The sequence below is a fragment of the Oncorhynchus masou genome, chromosome 10, assembly GCF_036934945.1.
Source record: "Oncorhynchus masou masou isolate Uvic2021 chromosome 10, UVic_Omas_1.1, whole genome shotgun sequence".
NCBI classification, from domain to species: Eukaryota; Metazoa; Chordata; class Actinopteri; order Salmoniformes; family Salmonidae; genus Oncorhynchus; species Oncorhynchus masou.
The window spans coordinates 3,673,572-3,686,555 of record NC_088221.1 but is presented as its reverse complement, the minus strand read 5'-3'; the positions used below and the strand labels follow the sequence as shown (position 1 = coordinate 3,686,555).

Genomic DNA, 12,984 nt, shown 5'->3' with positions numbered 1-12,984 from the left:
AGACCGGCATTCCTTTGCATGACAATAACTGGCTGACAAAATATCATGACCTACCAGGGACCTCATGATACTATATTATCACAGTACTTAGGTGCCGATACGATGTGTTGCAAGTCTCACAATTTTATATGTATTGCGATTCGATACTGCAATTTTATTGTGATTTGATGTTCCAAATATATTGCTTGCTATATGTCCAGTGCAGAGAGACAAGAGTGAGCATGAGACAGTAAGTTTTGAGCAGTCATGGAAATAAATATGCTGAAAACACATGTTGGATCGCTATTTAAAAACAAGGTGGAGATGAAAAATACCAGAGTTTGGCGCACCTACAGCCGACTAGCACCAGTTAACGCTACCTAGCAACAAAAATATATACTGTATATATTATTATTTAAAGCAATCCACAGTTAACACATATTCAGTATGTGCTCCATTTTGGAATCAAATCAACCCCAAGTTACATTGTTGCCCAACACACGGAGCGTTAAAGATACAACGACTCTTCACTCTACAGCAGCCATTTTAAATCTCCATGAAGTTACAGTTCATTTTTGTTACAGATTTTGTGAAACTAATCACGATTAATCCCAGATCTGGTTTTACTTTTATCTCAGTAAATGTTCTGTGACACACTATAACTGGACCTTTAACCCACCGTTTGAGGCTTAATTTATCATGTCTGTGTTGTGAAGAAAGGTGATTTATTTTATAACGTGTTAGCCATTATCCGAGTCTCTATAATTAGCTGTATCTGGATTCACCGCTAGGCCTTTGATTGCCCCTTTTGTGATATGGCAATAAATTATCCCTTCTCATCCCTGAGCCCTAATAAACAATGTGGATGAATGTCTGGCGGGCCAATTTGAAGGCATTCATTTTCATTAGAGATGTCAAGCGGCTCCTGGAATAACACCTGCGGCAAAAGTGAAAGGTTGGGGGGGGGGGCTGGCTGTGTGTGTGTGTCCAATTGGTGCTGTTGGTGTGCCAATGTCTCATACTCATAGCTTGTCTATTTTACAACTAAAATTTATTTACCGGAAGATTGCCATATAAACTTGCACTCACTATTATAAAGGGTTGATAGTGAAAATGGGTTTTAGCCAGCAGTCCATGTTAAAGTGAGTTTTTCCCCTCGTCATTTCTCCGCCAATACTCTATATTATGGAGCGAAATTTGGCACACCGGTTGAGAACTCAATCCCCTAAATGGTCAGCAGATGATGGTGCGATCCGCTTGCTAGTTATCTTCTTGGAAGGATGGGTAGAAATGTTGTATTCTCCCGTAGGAAGACATATAAGAAATTCCACTAAGTTGTCTACGGTGACACTCGAATATCAGAGAAAGGTTTAAATACGGTGCTTCGGAAAGTATTCACACCTCTTTACTTTTTTACATTTTGTTGTTTTAAAGCCTGAATTGAAAATGGTTTAAATTTAGATTGTGTATCTACACACCAAAACACTGAATTTTGTTTGTAGAATATACTCCAAGTTAATAACATTTGAAAATCTGAAATGTCTTGAGTCAAGTTATAGCAAGCCTAAATAAGTTCAGTCAGAACTACACATTTTCTCAACAAATCACATAATAAGCTGCATGGACTCATTCTGAGTTCAATAATAGTGGTTAAAATGATTTTTGAATGATTACTCCATCTATGTACCCCACACATACAATTATCTGTAAGGTCTCTCAATTGAGTAGTGAATTTCAATTACAGATTCAACCACAAAGACCAGGAAGGTTTTTCAATACCTCGCAATGAAGTGAACCGATTGGTACAGGCGTCCTTCCTAACTCAGTTGCCGGAGAGGAAGGAAACTCCTCGGGGATTTTAAAACAGTTACAGAGTTTAATGGTTTTGATATGAGAAAACTGAGGCTAGCTAGCTAACTCAGCAAAAAAAGAAACGTTCTCTCACTGGCAACTGAATTTATTTTCAGCAAACTTAACATGTGTAAATATTTGTATGAACATTCAACAACTGAGACATAAACTGTACAAGTTCCACAGACGTGACTAACAGAAATAGATTGTGTCCCTTTTTATTTATTTATTTTTATTTTTATTTCACCTTTACTTAACCAGGTAGGACAGTTGAGAACAAGTTCTCATTTACAACTGCGACCTGGACAAGATAAAGCAAAGCAGTGCGACACAGACAACAACACAGAGTTACACATGGACTAAGCAAACGTACAGTCAATAACACAATTGAAAATATATATATACAGTGTGTGCAAATGAGGTAAGATTAGGGAGGTAAGAATTATCCCTGAAGAAAGGGGGTGTCAAAATCAAAAGTAACAGTCAGTATCTGGTGTGGCCACCAGCTGCATTAAGTACTGCAGTGCATCTCCTCCCCATGGACTGTACCAGATGTACCAGATTTGCCAGTTCTTGCTGTGAGATGTTATTCCACTCTTCCACCAAAGGACCTACAAGTTCCCGGACATTTCTGGGGGGAGTGGCCCTAGCCCTCACCCTTCTATCCAACAGGTCCCAGACGTGCTCAATGGGATTGAGATCCGGGCTCTGACATTTCTGTCTTGCAGGAAATCACACACAGAATGAGCAGTATGGCTGGTGGCATTGTCATGCTGGAGGGTCATGTCATTCCTGGTGTAACTCGGGCAGTTGTTGTTGCCATCCTGTACCTGTCCCGCAGGTGTGATGTTCGGTTGTACCGATCCTGTGCAGGTGTTGTTACACGTGGTCTGCCACTGCGAGGACAATCAGCTGTCCGTCTTGTCTCCCTGTAGTGCTGTCTTAGGGTTCTCACAATACGGACATTGCAATTTATTGCCCTGGCTGCATGTGCAGTCCTCATGCACTCCTTGCAGCATGCCTAAGGCACGTTCATGCAGATGTGCAGGGACCCTGGTCATCTTTCTTTTGGTATTTTTCAGAGTCAGTAGAAAGGCCTTTTTAGTACCCTAACTTTTCATAACTGTGACCTTAATTGCCTTCAGTCTGTAAGCTGTTAGCGTCTTAACGACCGTTCCACAGGTGCATGTTCATTAATTGGTTCATTGAACAAGCATGAGAAACAGTGTTTAAACCCTTTACAATGAAGATCTGTAAAGTTATTTGGATTTTTATGAATTATCTTTGAAAGACAGGGTCCTGAAAAAGGGACTTTTCTGTTTTTGCTGAGTTTATTTCATGAAATATATATCTAGCTAGGTAGCTATCAATATTTAAACATGATCTAACCTAGCTAGCTGTTAGCTAACCTGTGTTCAAAGTATAACGTTGTTAGCGAGACACAAGCAGAACGATGGATAGAATGATATGTAGAACAAGGCATCCAAAGTCTATTAGCTAATCAACCTCATTTCGTCTATTTTAACTAACCGAGCTAGCTAGCTAACATTAACACCTGTAAGTGACAGACCATTGAAGATTGACTTCCTTCTCCATAGATGCTGTATACTGTACCACGTTTTGTAAAAAATGGCCCTTTAGTTCCGGAGAGAGGGCAATTTAACTGGTTTATAAAAAATGTGCAGATAATCCATCATGGGGAAGTTAGGTGCTGTGTAATGCAAATCTATGCATTTGTAAATAATTATGTAGTTCATAAATTTGTTTTGTAATTGTAAGACCTTTTTACAATTGGTCGAGTGCAGACTTTTTTGGCCCACGACCCCATTTTGATATTGGGGCTTCCAAGTGGCGCAGTGGTCTAAGACACTGCATCTCAGTGCTAGAGGCATCACTACAGACAACCTGGTTCGAATCCAGACTGTATCACAACCGGCTGTGATTGGGAGTCCCATAGGGCGGGGCACAATTGGCCCAGTGTCGTCCGAGTTTGGCCGGTGTACGCCGTCATTGTAAATAAGAATGAACAGTCAGTTAACCCACTGTTCCTAGGCCGTCATTGAAAATTAGAGTTTGTTCTTAACTGACTTGCCTAGTTAAATAAAGGTTAAATTAAGAACAAATATATAATATCTGAATATTCTTGCGAACCCAACCATGTGAAAATAAATTATGTAATTAACAGCCAATGTTTACTGTTTTAATTGGGGCTATGGCCGTCAATTGCAAAACATTGTAACAGTATTTCTGATTGTATTCTCAACTCACCATCATATACTTTTAATGTGGGGCTATGACAGTCAATTGCAAATTAGTCTGACTTAATTAATATTATCTCTCTAATGAGATGGGTGTGCTTGATGCATGTCGCATTGGAGCATCTCAAAGTCAGGGGGCGTGTTCGTCAGTGCACACCTCATCTTTCCTGTCTGATCCAACCTGGATCGAAATCTGTTTTCAATGCAAATGAGAGCACTGAATCAGCGTACCGTGACTTTTAATGCTTGGAGGGAGACGGCACAGTATTCCCTTTGAGTCAGGAACCAAAACGTCTCTATCGTGACCAGTGAATGAGTTGTCTTCAACATTCCGTCACGTGACAGCTCGATCAGCTGTTCGATTTCACTTATTGGCATGTCCACTGAGCCAGGATCACAGTCATATGGATTTAGCTGATTCGGTCACTCATCTGTAGAATGTTTTTGTATTTTCCCTGCATGCTTGCGTTCAGTTTCCCAAATATGTCTGTTACACAGAAAGTCAAGAGTCCGTTTTTTTATTTTTTATTTTTTTTTACATCCATTGCAAATGACAACAGTTCCTCTCTCAATAAGAAAAATCTTTCTAACACTCCCCCTTGATAACCATCAAGGCTCGGTGTGATTTGAATTTTTTCTTTGTCAGGCTCTTATCCCATAAGTCCACATAGTTTTGTGAACTGGCGTGCACAACTTAGTTTATACAATCAAAATTACCTGCTGCATATCTCCACGCTCAGCACTTTTTCCGCCAGTTGCTCTCGGTGTATCCATTATAGCTCAGTGGGTGTATCATACAAAACATCCATATGACAGAGGGAGAAACATTCATAACCTGGAGTGCAGAGGCCTGCCCGCCGTCCCGTGATAGATGGAGCCCCATCTGTGCAAAAGCCCACCATTTTATCCCAAGGAATCTGTTTTTCGTGAACAATATGTCCTCGTGAATAGCATCCCCGACATGTAGCGAACAAAAGTCAATGCATCTTGGCCCTTACAGCTAACGTCCATTTGGAGAGCATGAAGTGGGGAGTTTTTGAGTTGTTCCGTCAGTTTCCTCTTGATTTTCTAGCTATAGCATCAATTCTTAGTTTCACAGTGTTAACTGACAAACGTATTGATGTGAGGTTCTGTGCCTCTGCCTCCCCACACATTGTTCTCACCATATCAATTGCGGTCGATAATATCAAAGGTTGTGGTTTCATAGCGTAGCGGGCTTTGCCGTTCACCATGGGAATGATTCAAGATCAACGGTCAAGTGCAGGCTTTTCCCACGATCTAAGGGCGCTCTCTGGTTGAATTATCTGCTGTTAAAAATCTGTACCATTTTGAAAATCGACCACTTTAGGCTGCCATTGATAGCCATGATGTTTTATGCCATTTCAAATAGTTATAATAAAGAGTAATAATGTTTGGTGGCCGGACTTGTTATTATCAGACCTTCTAGAAAAAATGCCCCCTGGAAATGATTAAAAATAACCGTTTTAAGTGAAATATTAGCGTTTGCTGGGAGATTAAAAAAAGCAAATATGAAAAAAGCTACAGAAGTTCTATCAACACATTGCCTGTAGTACTCGTGCTTCAAAAACTCTCAACCATAGTTACTCTCCCTTCTGGAATGGCTCCAATGCCCTCCCCTGCCCTCCCTACGGCAAATCAGATCACTACTCCATCCTGCTCCTCTCTTCCTATAGGCATAAACTAAAATAGGAAGTACCTGTGCTAAGGTCTATTCAACTCTGGTCTGATCATTGGAATCCATGTTTCAAGATTTGTTTGATCACGTGGACTGGGATATGTTCTAGGTTGCCTCTGACAATAGTAGTATATGGTATGTTGTTCCCACTGTGACTATAAAAACCTTGATAAAGTATTCACCTCCTTGGCATTTTTCCTATTTTGTTTCCTTACAACCTGGATTTACAATGGATTTTTTGGGGGGTTTGTATCATTTGATTTACTCAACATGCCTACCGCTTTGAAGATGCAAAATATTTTTTTATCGTGAAACAAGCAAGAAATACAACAAAGAAACAGAAAACTTTGAAGAGCCACCAGTTACAGCAATTACAGCTGCAAGTCTATTGGGTGTCTCTATAAGCTTGGCACATCTAGCCACTGGGATTTTTGCCCATTCTTCAAAGCAAAACTGCTCCAGCTCCTTCAAGTTGGATGGGTTCCGCTGGTGTACAGCAATCTTTAAGTCATACCACAGATTCTCAATTGGATTGAGGTCTGGGCTTTGACTAGGCCATTCCAAGACATTTAAATGTTTCCCCTTTAACCACTCGAGTGTTGCTTTAGCAGTATGCTAAGGGTTATTGTCCTGGTGGAAGGTGAACCTCAGTCTCAATTCTCTGGAAAACTGAAAACAGGTTTCCCTCAAGAATTTCCCTGTACTTAGCACCATCCACCATTCCTTAAATTCTGACCAGTTTCCCAGTCCCTGCCAATGAAAAACATCCCCACAGCATAATGCTGCCACCACCATCCTTCACGGTGGGGATGGTGTTCTCGGGGTGATGAGAGGTGTTGGGTTTGCACCAGACCTTTTCCTTTCCTTGATGGCCAAAAAGCTCGATTTTACTTTTATCTGGCCAGATAACCATCTTCCATATGTTTGGGGAGTCTCCCACATGCCTTTTTGCGAACACCACACATGTTTGCTTTGGTCTCTTTGTTGCCTCTCTGATTTGTTGCCTGGTCTGTGAGTTTTGGTGGGTGGCCCTCACTTGGCAGGTTTGTTGTGGTGCCATATTTTTTCCATTTTTTAATAATGGATTTAATGGTGCTCTGTGTGATGTTCAAAGTTTCAGATATTGTTTTATAACCCAACCCTGATCTGTACTCCACAACTTTGTCCCTGACCTGTTTGGAGAGCTCCTTGGTCTTCATGGTGCTGCTTGCTTGGTGGTGCCCATTGCTTAGTGGTGTTGCAGACTCTGAGGCCTTTCAGAACAGGTGCATATATATACTGAGTTCATGTGACCGATCATGTGACACTTAGATTGTACACAGGTGGACTTATTATGTTTATGTGATTTCTGAAGGAAATTGGTTGAAGGTAAATATTATTTAGCATACATTTTGTGCACACATTTTTTTTTACATCCCGGTTAGTGAGCATTTTTCCTTGGCGAAGATAATCCATCTACCTGACAGGTGTGACATATCAAGAAGCTGATTAAACCGCATGATCATTACACAGGTGCACCTTGTGCTGGGGATAGTAAAAGGACACTCGAAAATGTGCAGTTTTGTCACACGACACAATGGCACAGATGTCTCAAGTTTTGAGGGAGCAGGGCATTTGGCATGCTGACTGCAGGAATGTTCAACAGAGCTGTTGCCAGAGAATTGTGTGTTCATTTATCTACCATAAGCTGCCTCCAATGCCATTTTAGAGAATTTGGCAGTACATCCAACCGGCCTCATAACCACGCCAGCCCAGGACCTCCACACCCGGCTTCTTCACCTGCGGGATCATCTGAGGAGGGGGTGGGGGGTGCTGAGGAGTATTTATGTTTACAGTTATTTATATAAAGCTATTTTGTGGGGAAAAACTAATTCTGATTGGCTGGGCCTGGGCCTGGGTCCCCCAGTGAGTGGGTCTGGCTCCCAAGTGGGTGGGCCTATGCCCTCCCAAGCCTACCCATGGCTGCACCCTTGTCCAGTCATGTGAAATCCATAGAATAGGGCCTAATGAATTTATTTCAAATGACTGATTATGTTTTTATGAACTGTAACTCAGTAAAATCTTTGAAATTGTTGCATTTATATTTTTGTTCAGTATATAGTTGAGATTGTTAAATGTTGATGTTTCAGTTTCAATGATCAATGCACTTGGCAAACATAAGTAAGCTCTAAAATGAAATAAATATTTCTTGTGTTTGTGTTTCTGTGTTTTTCAGTACTGTGACATGGAACAGCCTGGCCATCCCCGACACCCACTGTTCGCCAGACGGGGAGGGATACCTGTGTCCTTTGGGCTTTAAGTGTGTGGACTTGGAAGAACTGGGGCTCAGCAGACAGGAGCTGGGCTACAGCGGCTTCAACGAGCTCGGTACTTACACACACACATGCACACGGGTGTACCCCCACACGAGTGTACACGCACATGCAAGCACGCACACAGCATTTCTAGTTTTGTATGTTCAGCTTAGTAACTGCTGTCTGAATAACTTTGAGTTTTATTTGTACAACTACCAATTTAGATGATAAAATGCCAAGGCTGGTGTCTGTGTGTTAGAGCTGTGCTACAGCGGCTTCATCAACCGGATGTACAGATTGCAGCTCTGCTGGAACACCTTTGTTGGTTTACATCCATGCAGAAATGAATCAGACCAAGAATGTTGAGGGTTATCATGGTGCTTCCCAAAAAGGTGGGTCGGTTCCATAGAAATAGAATAGGGATTCTATTTCTTAGCATTTCCATGGACAGTACTGGAGTGGATTGTGGCTGGTCTTCCCTGGGTTCTTTTCTCAGAAGCGGAAAAAGCTAAAAAAAAAAAAATGCTACTACATGAGCCTTGGTCTGGGGTTCTGGCCATTTTAGCGGCGGGATTCATTCTTATCACCTGAGCGGAGCCCAAATCCAGTGTCGGATACTCTGAGCAGTGGCTCTAATCTCTAAATAGCTAGATAAGGATAGAAAGAGAGATAGGGATGGGGGGATGGATACAGAGAGGGTAGAGGGAGAGAGAGAGCTTATTAACAGACCTTGACAGACTGGGCATGCAGGCCTGGATTCTGTTAAGACTTTAATTCTCTCTCTGTTCTCTCAATCCCTCTCTTGATTAGTAGTATTTTCTGGAGGAAGAAGTGCATCCCTGTCTACCAGTGTGTTTACTTCACGCATTGTAGTGACCACAAACACACTGCTCTTGGGTAGTTGAAGCCCTGCTCTTTCCCTCTCTTCTGTTTATGTATTACTGACCTTGTTTATCGTTTATAAAATGATACCATGTTATTCAATCATGTTGCATAGCCTTGTTATTATGGCACTTACATAGACTACATACGGTGCATTCGGGAAGTATTCAGACCCCTTTACTTTTTCCACATTTTGTTAAGTTACAGCCTTATTCTAAAATTGATGAAATTGTGTTTTACCCCTCATCAATCTACACACAATATCTCATAATGACAAAGCAAAAACATTTTTTTAGGAATTTGTGCAAATGTATTAAAACGATAACAACTGAAATATCTCATTTACATAAGTATTCAGACCCTTTACTCAGTATTTTGTTGAAGCACCTTTATCAGCGATTACATCCTCAAGTCTTCTTGGGTATGACTCTACAAGCTTGGCACACCTGTATTTGGGGAATTTCTCCCATTCTTCTCTGCAGATCCTCTCTCAAGCTCTGTCAGGTTGGATGGGGCATTCCCCAAATACAGGTGTGCCAAGAGAATAGCGCCCCAGCTATTTTCAGGCCTCTCCAGAGATGTTCGATTGGGTTCAAGTCCGGGCTCTGGCTGAGACTTGTCCCGAAGCCACCCCTGCCCTGCCTTGGCTTGGTTCTGTGCTTAGGGTCGTTGTCCTGTTGGAAAGGGAGCCTTCGCCACAGTCTGAGGTCCTGAGCTACCTGCAGCAGGTTTTCATCAAGGATGTACCGTTCAACTTTCCCTCGATTCTGACTAGTCTCACTAGTCTCCCTGCCACATCCCCACATCATGATGCTGCCAACACCATGCTTCACAGTAGGGATGGTGCCAGGTTTCCTCCAGACGTGACGCTTGGCATTCAGGCCATAGAGTTCAATTTTGGTTTTATCAGACCAGAGAATCTTGTTTCTCATGGTCTGAGAGTCTTTAGGTGCCTTTTGGCAAAATCCAAGTGGCCCGTCATGTGCCTTTTACTGAGGGTTGGCTTCCGTCTGGCCACTCTACCATAGAGACATGATTGGTGGAGTGCGGCAGAAATGGCTGTCCTGAAAGGTTCTCCGATCTCCATAGAGGAACTCTGGAGCTCTATCAGAGTGACCATCGAGTTCTTGGTCATCTCCCTAACCAAAGAACTTCTCCCCGATTGTTCAGTTTGGCCGGTTGGCCAGCTCTAGGAAGATTCTTGGTAGTTCCAAACTTCTTCCATTTAAGAATGATGGAGGCCACTGTATTCTTGGACATTTAATGATGCAGAAATGCTTTGGTACCCTTCCCCAGATGTGTTCCTCAACACAATCCTGTCCCGGTGCTCTTCGGACAATTCCTTCAACATCATGGCTTGTTTTTTTGCTCTGAAATGCACTGTCAACTGTGGGACCTTTAAATAGACATGTTTGTGCCATTCCAAATCATATCCAATCAATTGAATTTACCACAGGTGGAATCCAATCAAGTTGTAGAAACATCTCAAAGATGATCAATGGAAACAAGATGCACCTGAGCTCAATTTCAAGTCTCATAGCAAAGGGTCTGAATATGGATATTGTGTGTAGATTGAGGACATTTAATAAAATAAAAAAAATGCATTTTAGAATAATGCTCTAACGTAACGAAATGTGGAGAAAGGGAAGGGGTCTGAATATTTTTCGAATGCACTGTATCTGTCTGACACCGATGCATGGAGATAATTATGATCTGTCTGGGTGCGATGGAAGTCTTTGTGCAGTGGGGATGTTTTGATTCACTGAAAATGTATACGAAAGTTACTTGTTGGACTATTCCCTCCCTGTTTTAGTCTGTTTTCTTTAATTGGTGCCCAATGAACATGACCAAGTTTTTAGACACCGGTTATTACTCCCAATGCTTTCATTACTGTGTTTGAGAAACAATTTTACCAGCCCAGAAGATGTTGACAAGGAACCAAAGAGACCACACACACTTTTGAATTTGTGAATTTAATAAGGTTATTTTCCCATGGTAGTTAGGTGTGGAGTTTGGCGTTAGCCAACCATGTATTTCACATTTAACAGCAACACGAGTGCAAATGATAGACAACAAATACAGAGAGAGAGAGTGTGTGTGTGTGATCAGTCCGTGTGCAGAGGTCCTCTGGCCTTCTACCTCCAAGTTCTTGTCTTGACTGCATCAAGACAGTTTGAGATTACAGTTTTAACTGAAGCTGAAGCTACCCTTAACTCTAGTGACATAACGTGTGTGTGAGTGACATGGTGACTTGTTTCCCGGTACAGTGGCAGCACCCCACAGTAAGCCACATGAGACAAGGGATGCAAGGTTTCATAGAAACATTTTTAAAATGTACGGCCCATTGGACATTCCATTAGATCAGAAGGAAACTATAGACCAGAAAGTGACACTGTCAATATACTGTCATTATTACTGTACATGCTTTCATGTCAACATAAACAGACCAATGTAAAGGAATATGCCCAATTTCTAATTCAGTGATTGCATTTGGTAATGTTCATGATTTACTACAACTCAGCGCTGGAAATGAGTGTAAGATAAGGTTGGATGGTGGAATGAATCTGTCGATGTTTAAATTGTATGTCCCTATGTAATTAAACAGTTAAAAAACAACCTTCAAGCTTCTTTATTGGGAAGTCATGTGTAGGTATCATCCTCAAAAGGGATGACTGTTTTATGGCTCCCTGTAAGCTCGAAGGAATCTCTTTCATACCAAATGACAAGGGAATCGCAAGGTATTGTGTTTGGGGTGAAAGGGAGGATCTGAAGGAGACTTTTTAATTGGTTACACAGAGGCCTTTGTATAACGCAAATAGTTGATCTAAATGTGCGTGTAGTATGCATGTAGCTCAACATGGGACCACCTAACTTTCTTTCTGTCTCACGCTCTCGTCTCTGAGCCTATCTCCTTCTCTCTCGCTCTTTCTCACTCTTTCTTTCTCGCTCCCTCTCAATGAAATACATTTTAATAGAAAGATGCTTTATTATGCATTACAGAATTACTCTCATTGCCAAAACAACTCAAAGGGTTGTAAGAGACTGAATCTTTCTTCAGAATTGGCAAGCAATTTAACAACTACAAATTGAATCAACCATTTGATCTCACTCTCTCCCTCTCTCCAGGTACCAGTATCTTCACCGTGTACGAGGCAGCCTCTCAGGAGGGATGGGTGTTCCTTATGTACAGAGCCATCGACAGTTTCCCTCGCTGGCGCTCCTACTTCTACTTCATCACGCTCATCTTCTTCCTCGCCTGGCTTGTCAAGGTACAAGAGACAGATTTATCTGACTTGCTACGATCCCGTCCCTTTTGACTGGTACAGTTATACTCCCTGTCATCCTATGGAAGAATACAGTTTGTCTGGTGAAAGAGAATGGACCGTAGCAGGCCAGATAAAAGTGTCACTCGTATCTTGTGTGAGGAGACTCTTCTCCTGTGTGGTCCTGTTTGGAACAGTTGGTAAGAGTATGGGGTTAGCAACGCCAAGGTCATGGGTTCCATTTCCCGCTGGACCACCTACAAGAACATATGCACTCACCGTTATTAGACACTTTGTCTACAAGTGTCTGGTGAATTGCAGATATAGGTCAAAGTATTTGAACATTTGTTGATTGTTTTGGCTCTGCACTCCAGCACTTTGGATTTAAAATGATGCAATGTTTCTGAGGTTAAAGTCATTTGAGGGTATTTCTATCCATATCAGGTGAACAGTCACAGCACTTTTGTACATATTCCCCCCATTTGGACAAATTCACTTATGTGTATTAAAGATCCCCCATTCCTAACACACAATGACTACATCAAGTTTGTGACTGCAATCTTGTCAATGTTTTGTTTGTGTTTCAGATTATTTTGTGCCCAATAGAAATGAATGGTAAATAATGTATTTTTTCATTTTGGATTTACTTTTATTGCAAATAAGAATATAATATTTGTCTAAATACTTCTACATGCTACAATGGTTATGGATAATCATGAATGCATTGAGAATAATGATGAGTGAGGCACAAATATCATACC

General features: G+C 41.5%; 1 protein-coding gene across 1 annotated transcript in view; it reads left to right on the top strand.

The window, feature by feature from the left end:
• The window catches only part of nalcn (sodium leak channel, non-selective), a 271,182-nt gene that overhangs the window by 41,851 nt on the left and 216,347 nt on the right, over positions 1–12,984 (top strand). The window contains exons 9-10 of the mRNA XM_064975662.1: positions 8,000–8,151; positions 12,087–12,229. Coding sequence (XP_064831734.1) covers positions 8,000–8,151; positions 12,087–12,229 — 295 coding nt within the window. The remainder of the gene's footprint in view (positions 1–7,999; positions 8,152–12,086; positions 12,230–12,984) is intronic.